Consider the following 16,940-nt stretch of genomic DNA (forward strand, 5'->3'; position numbering starts at 1 on the left):
AAGCCAAATTGATGAAATGAAACCAAATAGAGCAGATGGGAATTAGATTAGTTTTATTCACAATGACACATGTATCCTACCTCAAAGGGATATTTTCATGCCAACATCTGTGCATATCAGACTCAATAAAATGGAGTTGTGACTATCCCACAAACCTATTGATAGAAAATAAACTATAGCTGACAAGCTATAGTTTATAGATGATGCTTATATGATGAAGATTTCAATCAAGCAGGTCTTCACTCAGCACACCTGCTTGGATTGACACCTAAATTAAAATAATGTTAAACTTGACTTTTAATGGCCATATCCAAAGGTGTTTTGTGCAGCATTTAACATCACTTTTCAAGTTATCGATTTAAAAATGTTAAATTCAAATGGTTTACTGCAGTGGATCACACTCAAGGATAACATTCATAGCTACTGATCAGTCAATTGTAGAGCAGTAGAGCATCTCTCTCTCTCGCTCTCTAACAAATTATACTATATACAGTAATCCCTCGTTTATCGCGGATAATTGATTCCAAAAACCACCCGCGATAAGTGAAATCCGCGAAATACGGTCACCAACAAGAAGTATTGTCCGAAAAGGTTAGCCACGTTTCCTCAATTTAGAAGTTTTATTTAGACTTTTAGATCGTTTTTTAATTTGGAAAAAAAATCCAAATTTGAGTAACAATGATGTAATTTTTTTCTTGTAGTAATAAATTATGATTGGTCCTCGTATTCTATTTTTAAAAGCAATATACATGAGGTATGAATAATTTTTTGTTAAGCTGCATTGCCGATATATATTTGCAATGCATTCTCCACAGCCTCCAAATCAATTCCTTGATTCTCAGTAACTATTCTTACCAATAGTCTGATTTGTCTAACTAATGGTATTTGTTTTCTCTTCAGTGCATCATAGTTCACCATTACATTCTACTAAAATGGGTGAGTAAAAAGCATTCATCTTCAAATGATGTCTAGAATTCACCTTTGCTCTTAGATACGAGGGCACTGATGGTCATTATTAATAATTATGCTTAATCATATTAGGTTTTCAGGTAATGTAGGCCATGCATGGGGAGGTTTTAGGGAGACATTTGATCATTTGAGATCCCATGACAGCCTTTTATTCAGATGACAGTTCTTTAAGTATCGGGGTGGGGTGGACGTCTTCATCAGCTATCTGTCGAGGTGGCTTTTGAACTGAGCTCAAAAGAGCAAAAGCCTCTTACTCACTAAAGCCAGTTGAGATTAACCTCAGTCGGTACAACAGTTCTATCTGGCCGCACTGTGCTCTTCATACAGTTGTCTATTGTTCTTTTGCATGCATCCAGCCTGTGCTGTCATGGGATCCTGGACCTTGTTGAGACACTTTTGCAGCAAAGAAGCCTTACAGCAGCTTGTACTCTTTTGATTACAGGAAAAACATCTTATTGATAAACAATATATGCAAAGATATTTCTGTATATGTAGTCATTTTACCTCCTGAGCACATTGCTAATTAGAGGGAAAGGTTATTTTCAATGTTTTGAAATACTAGAATGTTTGATGTTTGTTTATCATCTTTTGGCTTGTTGTTAAATCAAGATTTTTTGGGGCATTGAAACCAGATCTATCTAATATGATACAAATCAACAGTCAAGTTGATTTTCCTCACAAAATTTTGTTTGTTCATGAGGATCAACAAAGTCTCCATTTTCCAAGTAACAGAATTGTCTCATAACGATTCCATGCTTCAGGCTTTAAATGTTTAACCCATCCCCTTTGTTTTTTTTAAATTAAAATTATTAACCTTATGCATGTAAGTTTTTTTGTGATTTCAGTGTGCAGCAATGGGCTACTAAGGTAAATTAAGTTAAATGTTGAGGAGGGGGTTGTAATATTTTATGAGACATCTCTCCATTTAGTTAATAACTTTCCATCACTGTATGAGGTCTTTTGTGTAATCGTGGCAGATTACATACTGTGTGTGAGATTATGTGGGAGGAACGAGTGTGTGAGCATGTCAGTGGGTAAATGTGCATGTTTGTGTGTGTGTCTCTAAATAAAGCCAGGTCTAAATAAAATATTTTTAAAATAAACAGCAGAGACTGGCTGGTGCAAACACATGACACACACACACGCACGCATGCACACACATTTTTCTGGCAATTTAATACTTTACTGTATACATAAATTAACTACAACATTTATTTATTTTTTGGGTGGGTACTATATACTATAGTGTTATGAGAAACACAATTCATTCATTACAGTTTAGGAAACTGTCTACCGTCTGAGAATGCCGTCCACGTGGGCGTTCCAAACAATTATTTTTTGGTTGAGTTAGTATTAATCTATTTACCTTGTTTGATAATACCATCTATTTTGAATCATTAACTTTGGTGAACAAATAAGACAGCTTTGTGTTAATTCACAATTCTGGAAAGGAACATCACGCAAAAACAAAAACGTAATCAAACACTTGGAATGACCCAGTTGTTTAAAGCTTATCCCAAAGTGTTCTTCTTTCTTGTATTCAATGCTCAGGAGAGGACAGTAAACACTCCCAACCACGGTGTCAAATAAATGCTAATACAAGATCCAGCCAATATCATCTTGTGCTGACAGCCATTCAGTTTGTTAAGTCAGTATTAACCCCTGTCGTTATGAGTCAAGCTGAACTCTTGACTGGGCATACCTATCGGAATTTTCTCCTTTCTGTCTGTCAGCCGTTCACAGTGGTGACAAAGAATCAGCACACTGGGGACTTCAGGTAGTGAATCTGCTGTGCTGAATGCCCTCAGAGCCCGTTCTGAGGCACTATTTAGATCTACTCCAGCTTCTTTGAGATGAACTGAGCCGTATTAAAATGTAGGGACTGAGTATTGAAGCTGCATTGAAGAGCACTGAGGTTGAATTGAGATGTTTTTAGTCAGATTTAAATTGTACTGAAGCTGCATTGAGATGTATCAGAGCACAGCTAATTGAAGCTGAGCAGCAGAGAATGTCGTGCTTTGTAGCGGGACAGGATTGTCCATGCTGTTGCAGCACAGCATTGTGGCCAAAAGGGAACCTCCATTCTTTTGTGATGTAAGAAGATTGGCCACAGTAGAAAGTAAGAAAAGGAGAAAAGCCACGAAGAGAAGGAGCACTCGAGCTGCCAGAGGTGATGTAAGTCTGCCTGGCTGTGTGTTGTTTGTCTCGGCGGCAATAGGAGGGCGAGGCCCCGAATTGAATTTGTCGAGTGTGTGGCCCAGCCAACCCTTCTTATACGATGTGTGGCCTCGTCCCACTTATGTGTTTGATACGTGGCCCAGTCTGACCTCTGCAATTGAAGTGCTGAGCGGTCCTACCCCTCTATTGTTTGAGAAAATCCTCCAAGGCGGAGAGCATGGACCTTTACAATTCACTGTTTGGCATCTAAACTAGGATGGATTGGTCATTTGGTTATCACCCTGTTAGGCGCTCAAACATATTGTTTTGTTTGTTTGTTTTCATCATTTGTCATTTGACCCCACATGTGATGAGAAAAAAAAAATACACGTATAAATATTTTGAATGTACTGTGTACACATCAAAATTGTACACCACATCAAAATTCATTGTTATATCTCTATTTGTTATATTTATAATTCCACGTCAGACGGCAAATCTTGCAAAACCCAGATTGAACGTGACTTTGGAATAAAAAAACATGGTGGACAAAGAAGCAACAGTTTTTGGGTTGATTTCAGCAGAAAAAAGTATAAAAAAGAAAAGCCGTTGGGCTGACCCACGATTGTCAGGAGGGGCGATTTGGGGCTAAATGGGGCCAATAATCCTGCCGTGTGAATTGGGCTTTTAATGCTAGAGGGGCCACTTTTTTTATTTTTTATCAGTGCTATTAGGGCCCCAGTTAGGCACTTCCTAACCACATCTATTACAATATTGCTATTTTAAATATAAAGAAAATACCTGCTCTTGATACAAATAATACAATGTTAATAATTAAACATTACATTATATGTTTTTAGTGCATTTAAAAAAGATCCACTTTCCTAACCCAACAACAAGGGATATGAAGCAAATAACAAAATAACCACATACTGCAATTAAAAGGACAGCATGAAAAATGCACCGGAAATTGAAATTAAGTACAAAAGCTCTTTTTTCTTCACAAAAATCAACTCAAGGGCATTTTTAATCTGCAAAAGAGTACATTCCCCTCTTTTCCGACCAAGGACCATGGACTCGGATTTGGAGATGCTGATCCTCATCTCAACCGCTTCACACTCGGCTGCGAATGTCCTCCTTTTTTAGTCTTGGAAGGAATTAAAATTGTTTCCATTATTTGTCATGGGAAAAATAGATTCGGAATTCGACCGATTCAATTCTCGAACGGATTGTGGTCAAAAACCGAGGTTTGACTGTACTATGAAATAAAAGCTGGTCTTCTGAACTATGAATGTCTGTCCAACTTCTTCCATAGTCACACACATAAACTGAAACACACCCAAAACAGGTGAAATATCATTTTGCCTCTGCATGCTCTTTGCAGCCTGGTCTCTAATAGATCCTAATAAGGTCAGAAGAAACACACTTGAAGCTACTTATATAAAGAGCCGAGCGGTTCGGTGACTTTCTTCCCAGTCATTTATTAAGATGAAGAGGTAAGAAAACAAAAAGCTTGAACCTAATAACAAGCTAACAACACACTAATGACTTGACAAGGGCTGAGACCCTCTTGGGCCCTGCTTGCCACAGCCAATTAGTTAGCGCCCAATGGGGTATCACTTCTTCACAAATAAGCTTCTTGGAAAGGGAGTGTGTGTGTGTACGTGTGTTCATGTGACAACCCCTGCATCTAACTGCAATTGGTCTCACTGCTGCAAATTATATTAAAATAGTATAATCTTATACAGTACAGAATATTTTAATACATAAAGGAATTGCTGTTTCCTAATTAATATTTACTTATTTTAATACTATTATTAATGGTCACTGTGATATTTTTCGACATGTATTGACGAAAATAGTAAAATTGCAAAGTAAGTCGATTCCCATTGTGGAAAATGTGTTGTTGTTTTTTCTCCTCGGATAAAACATTGAAAACAGAAAGGACAAAATGTATTTTAACGTACAAGTATGGACTTCGGTCATATACATAATAACATGCTCCTCAATGTTCTTCCGCTAAGGCAACTTTCTCTGAGCTTTGTGGAAAAATAAAATGAAACAACACTATGATTGCTATATTGAATTGTTTTGTGAGTGTGGAATGGGGAAGGGCTGTCTGATAAATGATGGTTGGGGAATCTTGAAAAGTGATCTAAAGCATTCTAATTCTAATTGCAGGTGGTGTGTTTTTTGATTTTGTTTCTTTGCACAACTCTGTGAGTCTCTGTTTCTGTCACATCAATATTCTACCAAACCCTTCATTTAAACATCAGCTGTCAAGTCCCCCACCCCCAGTTTCGATAATCTTCAGACCACTTTCGCTGATAGTGATGAAGGGGGGGGGGTTGTAATTAGTGCAGGGTTGAGAAAATTCATTTGCACACACTTTTTTCTGTCAAACTTTTAACTTTCTTGGGCATTCTTCTTTCAGATATCTGAGGAGGACAGTGTACTCACATGGATTAAAGAGGATAAATGATGACAGATGATCATTATTCAGTCTCTCTGTCAGCTGTGACCTTTGCAGGTTGAGTGACCAGAGAGAGAGCAGAGTCATTACCAGTCTTTATCCCTTTTGTACGTCTGTCGCAATCCTGCTGAGAGGAGAATAGCTCTATCATTTAGGGCATCACTTCTCAATTTGGGATTTGGCACCCCTGGGGGGTCACAATATAATTTTGCTGGGTCACAGAATGCATGTCTTTTTTAAATGACTTTATACTTTCTGTGAATAAGCATTGTAGATACCATATCAAACTAATTCTACATTTGCTTGTTGCTTTAAAGAGGCAAAAAAAAAACTATTATTGTCAAGCATTAAAAAATACTGCTTACCTTTGTATCTGAGACACAAAGAAGCCGTTTGAATTAAACCACTTGCAGATATCATCTGTGCATACGTGAGAATCAAGTTTGGGTGAAAAAAAACAACCGACATACTGTTTTGTATAGGTGCACTTTGTGCCATGTTTATCTAATTTGATAGAATTTAGAGGCTCGAATTTTGGTGTAAAAAGAACATCAGACAGAAAAGATTGATCCAGAAACAAAAATCTATTTTAAAATCCTTATTAAGCAATAATTATTTTTCAACTGTCTTGTGTTTAATTTAGGGAGAAAGGATCACATCTTCAAAGTATTATGCCAGGTAGGCAAGCTCAGACATGTAGATGACCCTCTTGCTGCTGAAAAAAAGACCACAGGTGTGTTCTCCAGAGTATAAAGCGTCATCACCTTAGACTACTTTGGCTCAGAAGAAATCCCATGACAAGCTCAGTGTTACGACTGACAACTTGATGAAATGGAACGACCTCAAGCAAGAGCAGATATCAGCGGTGAGGAGCCCACCTAATGATTGATCTTCTATAAAGACACAATTTATGCAGTCATAATTTATTCTATTAAATAATATGTGAAGTGTTTATGAACAATACTTTTTTCCATAATAATAATAAGAAAAAAAGTTACTTCCATTTTTACAGAGCCAAACAAAGGTGATATGACATGATGCTCGACAGTGTTGTATTTGGAAGAATCTCAATTAAAATGACAATCATCAGGAAGCAAAAAAGTGAAATATTCAAATTTCTAATCCACCCGCTATCTTACACAAAAGATAGTTTGACATAAATACTGAGAGAACAAGTATCACAGCATACAACCATATGTTGGCTCTCATTTCTTTTCTTTTCATCATCATTCCCTTGCCTCCATGGCAACTCTTCTTCTGAAAAGATGAATTGTCCACCACAGCGGCAGCAGTACGTGTATACACACTCATCTGCAAGGTACACAATATGTATAGAAATATTATATACAATAGAAAAATGCTTTGGTTGAACAACATTGTGATATTGGTCATATATAGAGGTCCCCCCACCCTTTCCATATCTTGTGACATTACTTTAGTTTTAATGTCTGAAAAATAAAACATAAAAGTGGAAACCAAATTAAAATTACACATTAACTTCATGTGTGCTTACCATGGTCCCATGTCATGTCCTCCAGTGAGACTATAGAGTCAATTGGCCAGGCTTGTTGAAGTTCTTGAGCTGAAGGAAGAAAAATTGAGTAACAGCAATTGAGGAACTTGGCCAGTGGACAATATGCTGTCTGTTGTCAATTTCATTAGCTTAATGAGGCTTTGGCTCATGGCAAGTGGTTACTTGCAGAAATTTCTGGTCATGTCTAGTGAACCCCACAAAGGCCTGAGCAACCGAAGAATTCAAAGGAAAAATAATGGGTCCAAAATATGACTTTTGTATTCTCCCTAAATTAATGAAAGTTCATGAAATGTAATGCATGGCTTGATGGATAGACAATGGTCATTAATAATTGTGGGAGTGAGTGAATAGACAGGTGAACGAATGTTCACACTTCATTTGTAACAGATTAGTTGTGAGTAAAAATCATTATCACGTTGAACACTTTGACAGTGATAATGACTGAGGCACGGATAAATTAGTGTTGAACTTTGCCAAGGCTTTAATTAGTGTTGGAACTGTGTAAAGGATAATTGCTGCTAAGTAATATATTCAAGAGTAAGACAATGGCAATAAATAAGGGACTGTGAGTCAAATATCAAAATGTCATGATTGCAAAGTCTAGGAAAAGTTGACTACAACTCCAGCTGTCTTTCAGCTCAGCTCCCTGGAAAGAGTCAACTCTTATCTCTTTTATTAAGTTTCTCCTTTAAGGGACGGTAAAGCTTAATGGATAATTTTTCACTAACTAGTCCAGTTGATGTGGGGTTTTTTTCATGAGGAAAATTAATAAAGTTAGCATTGTCTATTTTATCCATTAATTTTGAAGAAACAATGAAATTACAAATGCCTTTAAAAATGTCCACTTTTACTGAGAAATAGAGCCACGAAAGCCACCCCCCCCCCCTTGGTTTATGACATCACGGAAGGAAGTACAGTAAATTTCTGACTATAAGCCGTGACTTTTTTCTCAAAATTTGGACTCTGTGGTTTATAGTCCGGTGCGGCTTATATTGTATTTTTCCCATGATTTTTGTGATGACTTGATCACTTTTATACACTCGTAAAAAGGCTGTTCCGCGGCTCCGCTTTGATAGGCGGAGGGATATGTGACACGGTCACTGGGGACAAAAGTGGTGTGTTGATTATTAATATAATAAAGATTATTAGGGGTTATAACCTCTCCTCTGTTCATCATACTGATTTCTCGTCTTGTGCTCACACAGGATTTTCCAGGCTGCATCAATTTCAAGAAATTTCCTCCTTCCAGACTCAGCTTCTGAGTCACACACATCTCCAAGACGATCAGGGTGGCACTGTTAAAACACAAAAGCATTGGGAGAACACACGCGCACAAACAAATTTAATAAGACAGTCCAAAGAAAGAAATTTAATGGTCAACAGAAGTGTGAACTACCTTCATTGGAAACTTAATGCAAAAAAAAAATAAGATTCTAAAACTCAAAGTTCTAAAACTGGTGAAAGTTCCTAAAAGCTTCTTTGACACATCTGACAAAGGTCTTGTCACCTGGTTTGGTTAGATCTATGCAAGTACAGTAATCCCTCACTACATCAGGGTTCGTTTATCGTGACTTTAGTACATCACAGATATTTATTTAAAATAGCAGGCAGGCAGACAGAGACAAAGACAGAGAGAGAGGCAGGCAGGCAGGCAGACAGACAGACAGAGAACGACAGAGATAGATACCTCTAAGGCAAGCTTCTGATATCTGTATTTGAGCTGCTGGACTGAATCTGAAGGGCTGGCTCCGAGAACAGCATACAGATCCTTCTCTACTGCCTCACACATACCTAGAATGAAAACGGTATATTAACAGAAACCGATAAAGACAGCCGAACATTTTTTCCCAACTCCACTCTTTTGTTTTGATCCAGTCAGATATAAGGATGTGTCACATTGACATACGTCAGAAGTAACGACTTGAAAGTATAGAATTAACAAAACGTGTTCGTTGCCGCTTTTCTAAATGACATACATCCTCAAACCTTTGGGCCAATTACACACATAACCTTTGTCCTAAGTGGTCAAACCTGGGGAATCGCTGTTGTTCGCTATAAATCTTAAAGTGTGTCACGACCATCCTTGGGGTGTCCGGTGTTGTTGTGAGTCCGCAGGAAAAAGATTGGAAAAAGATTCGTTCCGAGTCTCGAACCGACTGTTACCGCGTTCACACGCTACATATTTGTTCCCCTTTTCGGATCTAATAAGGTTATATTTACACTCTAGGGCAAGGTACCAATTTAATTCTAATATCTGGTTTCTGGATATCTGTTGGACATAAATTTAACGTAATTTAAATTCGACACATTGCTTTACTGGAGTGTACTCTGAAGTCAGTTCACGATCGCAGACTCTCACCAAAGCGTACTACTGTCGTGTAAGTTGTGTTCGGAATTGTAGGTGAACGTCGACGCCATATTAGATGTGGCAGAGCGGCGGGTTCCCAGTCGGATGCTCCATACATTTGCTTAATGGAGATATACGAGGACAAAATTGACTGAGCTTTTCATTAAGAAAAACCCACATTAGTCACACGAATAACTTCTGATCTTTCAAAAGTAATAATAAATAAAAATCATTTTGAATATGACCCACTGAAAATCATACATTGTCTTTGAATTGTGGTTCAACAGAATCATTTTTTTTATAAAACAAACTAGACATGACTGTACTCTTAACCTATTATTTTATCGAACAACAGAGGCAGTCACCACGCTTGGAATTTATCCATCCAAAGTGAGGAAAAAAAGCTCCTAAATGTCTGCTCTAAATTGACATTTGACAAAGCTATAGACCAGGGGTCAACAACTCCGATCCTCAAGGGCTTTTATAATTTAGAATTTTAAAAATCAAGATTTTATAATTTAAGTTAAAAACAGATCTGTGAGATGCAACAACATGACTTTCATTACCATCATTTTGAGTCAAGATATTCTAGTTGTTAACCTCAGTGGCAAAAAAGGATCTTTTTCACATTAGAGAAGGTTTTTTAACCATAAAAAGTATTCTGTCTTTGCGAGTTACAACTGAGGAGATTGGAACAGATGTTCATTAGAAATGTGTGAACAGGAAAAAACAACAGCAACACACTCTGGTTCATTAAACACAGAAAAGATCAGCTCAACATTTTAACACACTCTTTAGACAACACATGACTGATGGTTCATGTATATATATTTATATTTGTATTTATATACATACATATATATATATATATATATATATATATATATATATATATATATATATATATATATATATATATATATATATATATATATATATATATATATATATATATATATATATATATATATATATATATATATATATATATATATACATGCACCAAAATGCAATAGACAATTTAGCTCTTGGGATCAATGGGACATGCAGACCCCTCCACCACAATAACGTGACAACTCATAGACAACTCATAGAGGGGTATGCCAGAATGTCCACCATTATTTAAACAATGGTGTCACATTCTAGTAGTTGCGTGCATGCATGCGTGTGTGTAATATGTAACGGCAATATTTTTTTGTAAGATTTACATTTATGTCAGAAATGTCCGCAATGCTCTTTATCTGAAGATTAAACACAGTACATTTCCTCTGCGTGTGCATGGATGAGTGCTTGTGTGCATACGATGCATGTGTGTTCAGGATGAGGCTTGTGATGTGTGACATGAATTCACGCATGCACTGAATTAATTCCAAGTGTGTGTGTGTTGAAGCGTGCAATGTAATAATTGTATGTGCATGTGCAGTCATGCAATACAAGAGTGCCTGTAAACTTAAACAAGAACAACTTACAGTAAGAACTGAACCTTCTCATAAATTGAATGCATTATTAATTTTTTGTGTTAATGGACTTACTCATCTTTTAGTAACATCGTTATTTGTGAATAAAATTTGTATGTATGCATGGGTGTTTTGCTGGAGGAAAAAAAAAAAGCATCCACCTTAATGCTTATGTCTGGAAACAATTACCAATGCAATATTAGCATATCAACAGATATACAAAAACAAAAGAAAAAAGCATCCACCTTAATGCTTATGTCTGGAAAAAACAACAACCAATGCAGTCTTAGCATATCAACAGATATATTTGCAATGTGCTCGAAAAATAGGGCAAATACTGATATAAAATGGAGGTATCAAGGAGATATAGTTGTGAAGTTGCGTAGGGGAGGCAGTAATATTGATAACTGTGATTCTTATGGCGGGAGAGAGAAAGATAGAAAGAGGGAGGAGCGAACGAGTTGCTAATGGACTGTGAACTGTTGGTATTGATCAGGCACACAGACATGGAGGTGAGATGCAGCACAATGACCTGACAGTCCTGCTGATCGAAAACTAATTCCCCTCCATCATAATCTTCATCGTCTTCATCATTGTCGTCACAATCCTATCACAGCCGCAGATGGGCCATGGTTCAGCCACCACGACGTTGTCTGTCGAAAAAAGAAAATGATACATTTTGACCTAAATACTCATTAGACATGTTATTTATAGTGCTTTATAGTGCCCAGAACGTTTTAAAAAGCCTGATATTCAATGATTTGAAAACATATTAAGATAATTAGGAGAAGCATTGTTTCTGTTTTGCCATTCTGAATACGGAATTGTTTTAAAGATTTGTGTTCCAAATAAAACCCTTGCTATAGATCCCTGGGGTTAACCTAAAAAAATATCTGCAAAACAATGAGTACGTTGACCCTCAAATGAAGAAACTGATTAGCAAAATTGTTCCTCAAAGGAAAAATATTATTTTAAGCCTTGATGAACACCACACTGAAAATGTAGTAGTTATTGTGTACACGTATGTACTTGGTTACAATCAAAATGACTAAAAAAATGTTTTAACAATGGTGCAGTTATTGTTCGGAATGTAAAGTTTAGATGGATGTAATAAAATAATTTGTATACATGCTCATTCTCTATATCTCCATAAATACACAGTACAACTACTGCCGAGCATACAGGAACAACAGCTGTCACCCTTGGGCCAAGTTAAGCATCCATTAGTTCTCCAAAAATAAAACAGAAAAAAATAAACAAAACAGAAGCAACTGCACCAAACCTGTTCACTCTGTCAAACCTCATCACATCACCTTCATTCCTACATCGCTTTAGTTTTATTGTTTGTTTTTTGGGGGGCGTTTACCTTGTGGATTCGGCTCATTATTTCTGACATTAATCGCCAGACAGTGATCGGATGACAGCATTTGTCAGCACTGCACCTTGGAACAAAATGCTTGAAGGCACCTTTTCAAATCCATAATAGGTCTACTCCACCACTGGCAAACAAACATGTATTGACATCATAATTACACTGGAGAGAGGAGAGACTAGAGACACACAAACACATGTACACACATTTTCACTTGATGATGTGAAAGGGTCACAGGGCCACTGGGAGTCATCAGGTCTTTGATTGGATGTTTACAAAGAAGTCAGTGTCATCAATTGTCACCTCAGTACATATCGACCTTAGAAGAAACCATCATGGAGATGTGAGAATACAGAAATGCTGACAAACTGACACAAAGACCAGGACAAGATTTCAGTTCTTCATCCATGCCCGTTATATCCAATCTTGGGTGTGTGTGTAATGTTGTAGCCTGCACGCATTGTCACTTAATGACTATTATTGGTTGGTATTAATGTCATGTGTTTGCAGAATTACAAGAATATGAATGTAGAACAATGGAAAATCGTAATAGAAAAAACATTCACTAGTGCTATTTAGTATGACAACAATTAAATTATGCGATAAGAATTTTCGCATAGAATAAAAGAGGGTAAAATGCCAGCAGAGGGCAGCATTGTGCATAGCCTGTCTGACTCGATGAGTAGGCGTACCAACGAAGAAGAAATTGACCCACGGAGCGCCAAGCGTTGTGACTACAAGGGAAAACAAAACAAGTAAGAACACAAATATATATAGTGCGAAAACATTTACTGTTTGGTTTGTGTCGATTGTAGTCAATGCAAGCGCGGTGGCCTTATCTGATCGTTACCATCGGCAAACATAAACTTACTTGTACGACTTAAATCTTATAGTTATTTACTCATTTTTGACCAAATCATGGCTATAGTCAGCCTGCACTCCATTGCATTGTTTTTTTTAAATAACATGACAAAGAATGAAAACTATTTTTGCTACTATACTTTGATTTTTTTCAAGTCAGAAGTAACAGTTTAAATTCAGAGGCTTTTTATTTTGAAATGCAAATCAGATTTGTGTTAATGTACTTTGCTTGGATAGCCTGGGTGGTTTTGGAATAACAAGATTTGAACTTTTAATTATTTTGTTCCAATTGGATGAAATGGAGTCACTGATGCATAACATTGACTTCTCCTACATTCTCCAGTAGTAATCTATACCTCAACGTCAAAAAAAAGTTAGTTTGTATCCTCCCCAGGTGAACTGGTTGCTGACTGCAACTGTCTCCTATGTCCATTTCTTTTTGTCGGAAGAAAATGAGTGACCTGGAGAGTATCAGCCACCATATTAATGACCAGATTTCATCTGTCCAGCGCATGTTGGATTTGTCACTTGCAGGTAAGATTGTTTATTGGAGTCACTTGTTGTCCTTAGCGTAACTACTATATACTGTTTGAGGACTGATTATTTTGATTTTGTTTTACATCTAGATGTATGCCCAGATAAGAGGAAAAATCTTAACCGAGAACTTGATGCAATTGAGAGACTTCTGGTGGAGTTTGAAAAAAGTGTTGGCCAACAAAAAGACCAGCTCAGTCACTTAAAGGTAAACTGGAGTCTGCAGTTTTGTCAGCTAGTACTTTTCAGTAGTTTAAATTTCAGTAGTCTGGTACAGAAGTTTGCCAAATTTCAGGTCCGTCCTTCGATCGCAACTTGGGCAGTCTTCCGTCACCGTCAGTCTGTCCTTATTCATAATATCATGGTCCACCTGTCCATCCTTGTTATTCTAAAAGCACTTTCACCATTGCTTTCATCAATCGTTACTCCGCCCCCTCATAACACCAAGATCAACAATTTATTGAAAATATTAGCTGTCTTGAATGGGTTTGAAATGTGCATTTCTTTCTTTTTCAGGCTCTTGAAGAGTTAACGGGAAATAATTTGGCAAGTCTCCAACATCTTAAGGACAACGTACCTGCTCATTTGCCTCAAAAATGTCCCCAAAAGTCAGGAAAATATTTGCTACTTATTTTGTTTGGGCGAAATAAAACTGCTCATTCTGAATTGGCAATTATACATCACACAGCAAATTATGAAAAGTTGTCATGGCCAGCTGGGATTACATAGTAGTGGCCTTAATATATACTGGACGATTGGTGATCAATCGAGGTTTTTGGGAAAGATCAGCAATTTTAAAATCCAGTGTTCAGAAAGAGAAAGTAGAGTTGGAAACTAGTTAAATGGTTCTTATCCTAAATGTTAATTGAAAGACTCTTATTATTTCCGTTTTACAATGATTTATTATACTTCATGAAATTAATGGTTGTAAGAATGTATTTTCAAAATGTTTTGTAATCATCTGATTTTAGAGAAAATGAGCAGATAATGAAACAAAACCAAGAGCCAGATGTGGAATCCAGCCAGCAGGAAATTGTTAAAAGTAAACTCAAGAGCCATGTCAAAGAAATACCGTTCATCACTCTCGCAGAGTTTGAAGTTATCCCCTCGTAAGTATACCTTTATCTCCTCAATCAAAATGAGAATTATGTATGTTAAACACCCACAAGGAATTTGCGCCTGATAGTTTTAGCCACTTAAGGATTTTCAGTAGGATAACTCAAATATATAAACAGTACTTTTCTTCTAAAAAACAAACACTAAATCTGATTAAGCAATTATGATGGTAATAATGTAAAAACTTAATGATTCAATTTAAAATACGTTCATAAGTTGAAGTACCTCTGAATGTACAGTATGTGTGTGCAGTATTTTGTCTTGTATCACTGTCAAAAATGGAAAGACTGAACTTCTGTTCTGCCTTACTCAGGTATATGAAGGGACGGGTGCCATATGATGAAATTAACAAAGCAGTGCAGAACATTAATGCAACTGCAGCAGCAAAATATAAAATTGTTCGCCAGCCTGTGAAAACTTTAAACAATCATACACGCAAGTTGTACCAGCGCTTCAAGGATCAAGAGACAAAAGACACCAAAGGTACAAAAATAATAATAATACAAGCGAATTACATTACGGGCAATAGCCTCCAAGTGCAAGCCCTCTGGTTCCTTCCGAGCAATGAGCACCACTGCTCGGAGTAGCTATACTTAAATTCTGTATACGAAGTCAACGAATGAAATACTTTTCTTATCGCCCCTGCTATTATTGAAGCTGTAATGTGTCACATTGGGATGAAGAATCACGGAGTCATTTTATTTACTATTTAGGACTGTAAATGATTTTTTCATGGTACTGGCGTTGTTTCTGATGTCTTAATTCCAATTATGTGAACATAAGATTTTATGGAATCATGAGGGAACCAAAAGAAAGAACCAAGGCATGTACTAACGATCATCCACGCGAGTCAAATTAGCATATGAAAGCTCCTGTACGCTCGCTCGCCGGCCCATTGATGACCATGTTTGCACACTCACTCGTGCAAACAGACTTAAGCACAAAACATTTAGACACCTTGGGCCGTGTCCGTGAATTAGAATAACATCAGGCATGCATTAAACAGTTCCTTAAGGGTCTTTATGTTATTCAGGCAATATATCAACATACATTTGTTATTTTAAAGTGCACAGAAATACATATCAGATCATATTAGATCACCAAATGATTCCCGAGCCCGGCCCCGCTGCTGCTCACTGCTCCAGTTTCCCCCAGGGGATGGTTCAAAATCACACGGGGATGGGTTAAATGCAAATTTCACCACACCCAGACATGTGTGTGACGACAATCATTGGGACTTTAACTTTAATCCCAGACTTTTAAAAAATGCTGCAGAAAAGCAAAACAAATCAATATTTTTATAGAAAAACGTGTTTTTGTACGCATAAAAAGGTGTACCAAAACCGAACGAAAATCACGGAGCAAAAACCGAGGTACAAACTGCACTGTGGGGCCGTGAGTTATCTGTACTATTGCACCCCTCTTAAATACATATTGTGATCGTGGTGTGCACTACAACTACATGCATGCCCTTGCTGAGATAATAGCTTTTCTGCCAGCTCTGAATGCCAACTAGCTTCACGGGTGTTTTTGTTTCAGGTCAATATTTCGTGGTGGAAGATGATTTTCGCGACTTCACTCAGATGAAAGTGGATAAACGACTTCATGGAATTCTGAATATGTTGCGACACTGCCAACGCCTGCAAGAGTTGCGAGGAGGAGGGCTTACCCGCTACATCATATTATGAATGAAGGACTCTCAGTCGAGTTGAGATTTCCTGAATTGTGATTTGACATCAATTTGAATACCCTTCAACAGCTAAAGGCTAGCCTAGCTTAAGCCAGAGATAATCGTGAACCCTGGTCTGATCACCTGACCATTGGCCATCATGGACAGCAACCATAGACCCATTCTGTAAACCGCTCTAATAATACAAATGCAGGAGAAGTATGAACAAGAATGCATTTCTAGCTCAGCCTGATTCTGAAGTGCGCCCCCCCCCCCTAATAACATTGGTGCCCTCAAGATATGGCCTGACTGACAAATAGTACAAAATCATTTATTATCTGCTTTTCATTATCAATTAGTATCATGCAAAGATCAAAAAGAAATATAGGTTTTTTTTTTTAAAAACATGCAACTTTCAAATAGAATAAATCTTGATTCCTAACTTGTGGCC

At 37.2% G+C, this 16,940-nt stretch overlaps 2 protein-coding genes across 4 annotated transcripts; one reads left to right on the plus strand and one right to left on the minus strand.

Moving 5' to 3' along the window:
* Window positions 1-6,506: 6,506 nt before the first annotated feature.
* dnajc24 (DnaJ (Hsp40) homolog, subfamily C, member 24) lies at window positions 6,507-9,492 on the minus strand. 2 transcript variants are annotated; one of them, XM_061282632.1, is made up of 5 exons: window positions 9,165-9,492; window positions 8,821-8,924; window positions 8,335-8,428; window positions 7,113-7,181; window positions 6,507-6,910 (listed from the first exon to the last, which is right to left on the minus strand). In XM_061282632.1, exons 2-5 carry the CDS (start codon window positions 8,920-8,922, stop codon window positions 6,735-6,737), a joined length of 441 nt encoding a protein of 146 aa, XP_061138616.1. In that variant the 5' UTR covers window positions 8,923-8,924; window positions 9,165-9,492; the 3' UTR covers window positions 6,507-6,734. The 2 variants fall into 2 exon arrangements, with proteins under 2 accessions (XP_061138616.1, XP_061138615.1); XM_061282631.1 differs by having other exon boundaries at window positions 8,293-8,428; window positions 9,165-9,489.
* A 3,481-nt stretch (window positions 9,493-12,973) lies between these two features.
* ska1 (spindle and kinetochore associated complex subunit 1) lies at window positions 12,974-16,885 on the plus strand. 2 transcript variants are annotated; one of them, XM_061283112.1, is made up of 7 exons: window positions 12,974-13,064; window positions 13,565-13,704; window positions 13,797-13,912; window positions 14,221-14,312; window positions 14,676-14,813; window positions 15,134-15,303; window positions 16,360-16,885. In XM_061283112.1, the coding sequence occupies exons 2-7, from the start codon at window positions 13,596-13,598 to the stop codon at window positions 16,506-16,508; spliced, it is 774 nt and encodes a 257-aa protein (XP_061139096.1). In that variant the 5' UTR covers window positions 12,974-13,064; window positions 13,565-13,595; the 3' UTR covers window positions 16,509-16,885. The 2 variants fall into 2 exon arrangements, with proteins under 2 accessions (XP_061139096.1, XP_061139097.1); XM_061283113.1 differs by having other exon boundaries at window positions 12,977-13,064; window positions 13,620-13,704.
* The last annotated feature ends 55 nt before the right edge of the window (window positions 16,886-16,940 follow it).

This window comes from Syngnathus typhle, linkage group LG7 (assembly GCF_033458585.1).
Source record: "Syngnathus typhle isolate RoL2023-S1 ecotype Sweden linkage group LG7, RoL_Styp_1.0, whole genome shotgun sequence".
Taxonomy (NCBI): Eukaryota; Metazoa; Chordata; class Actinopteri; order Syngnathiformes; family Syngnathidae; genus Syngnathus; species Syngnathus typhle.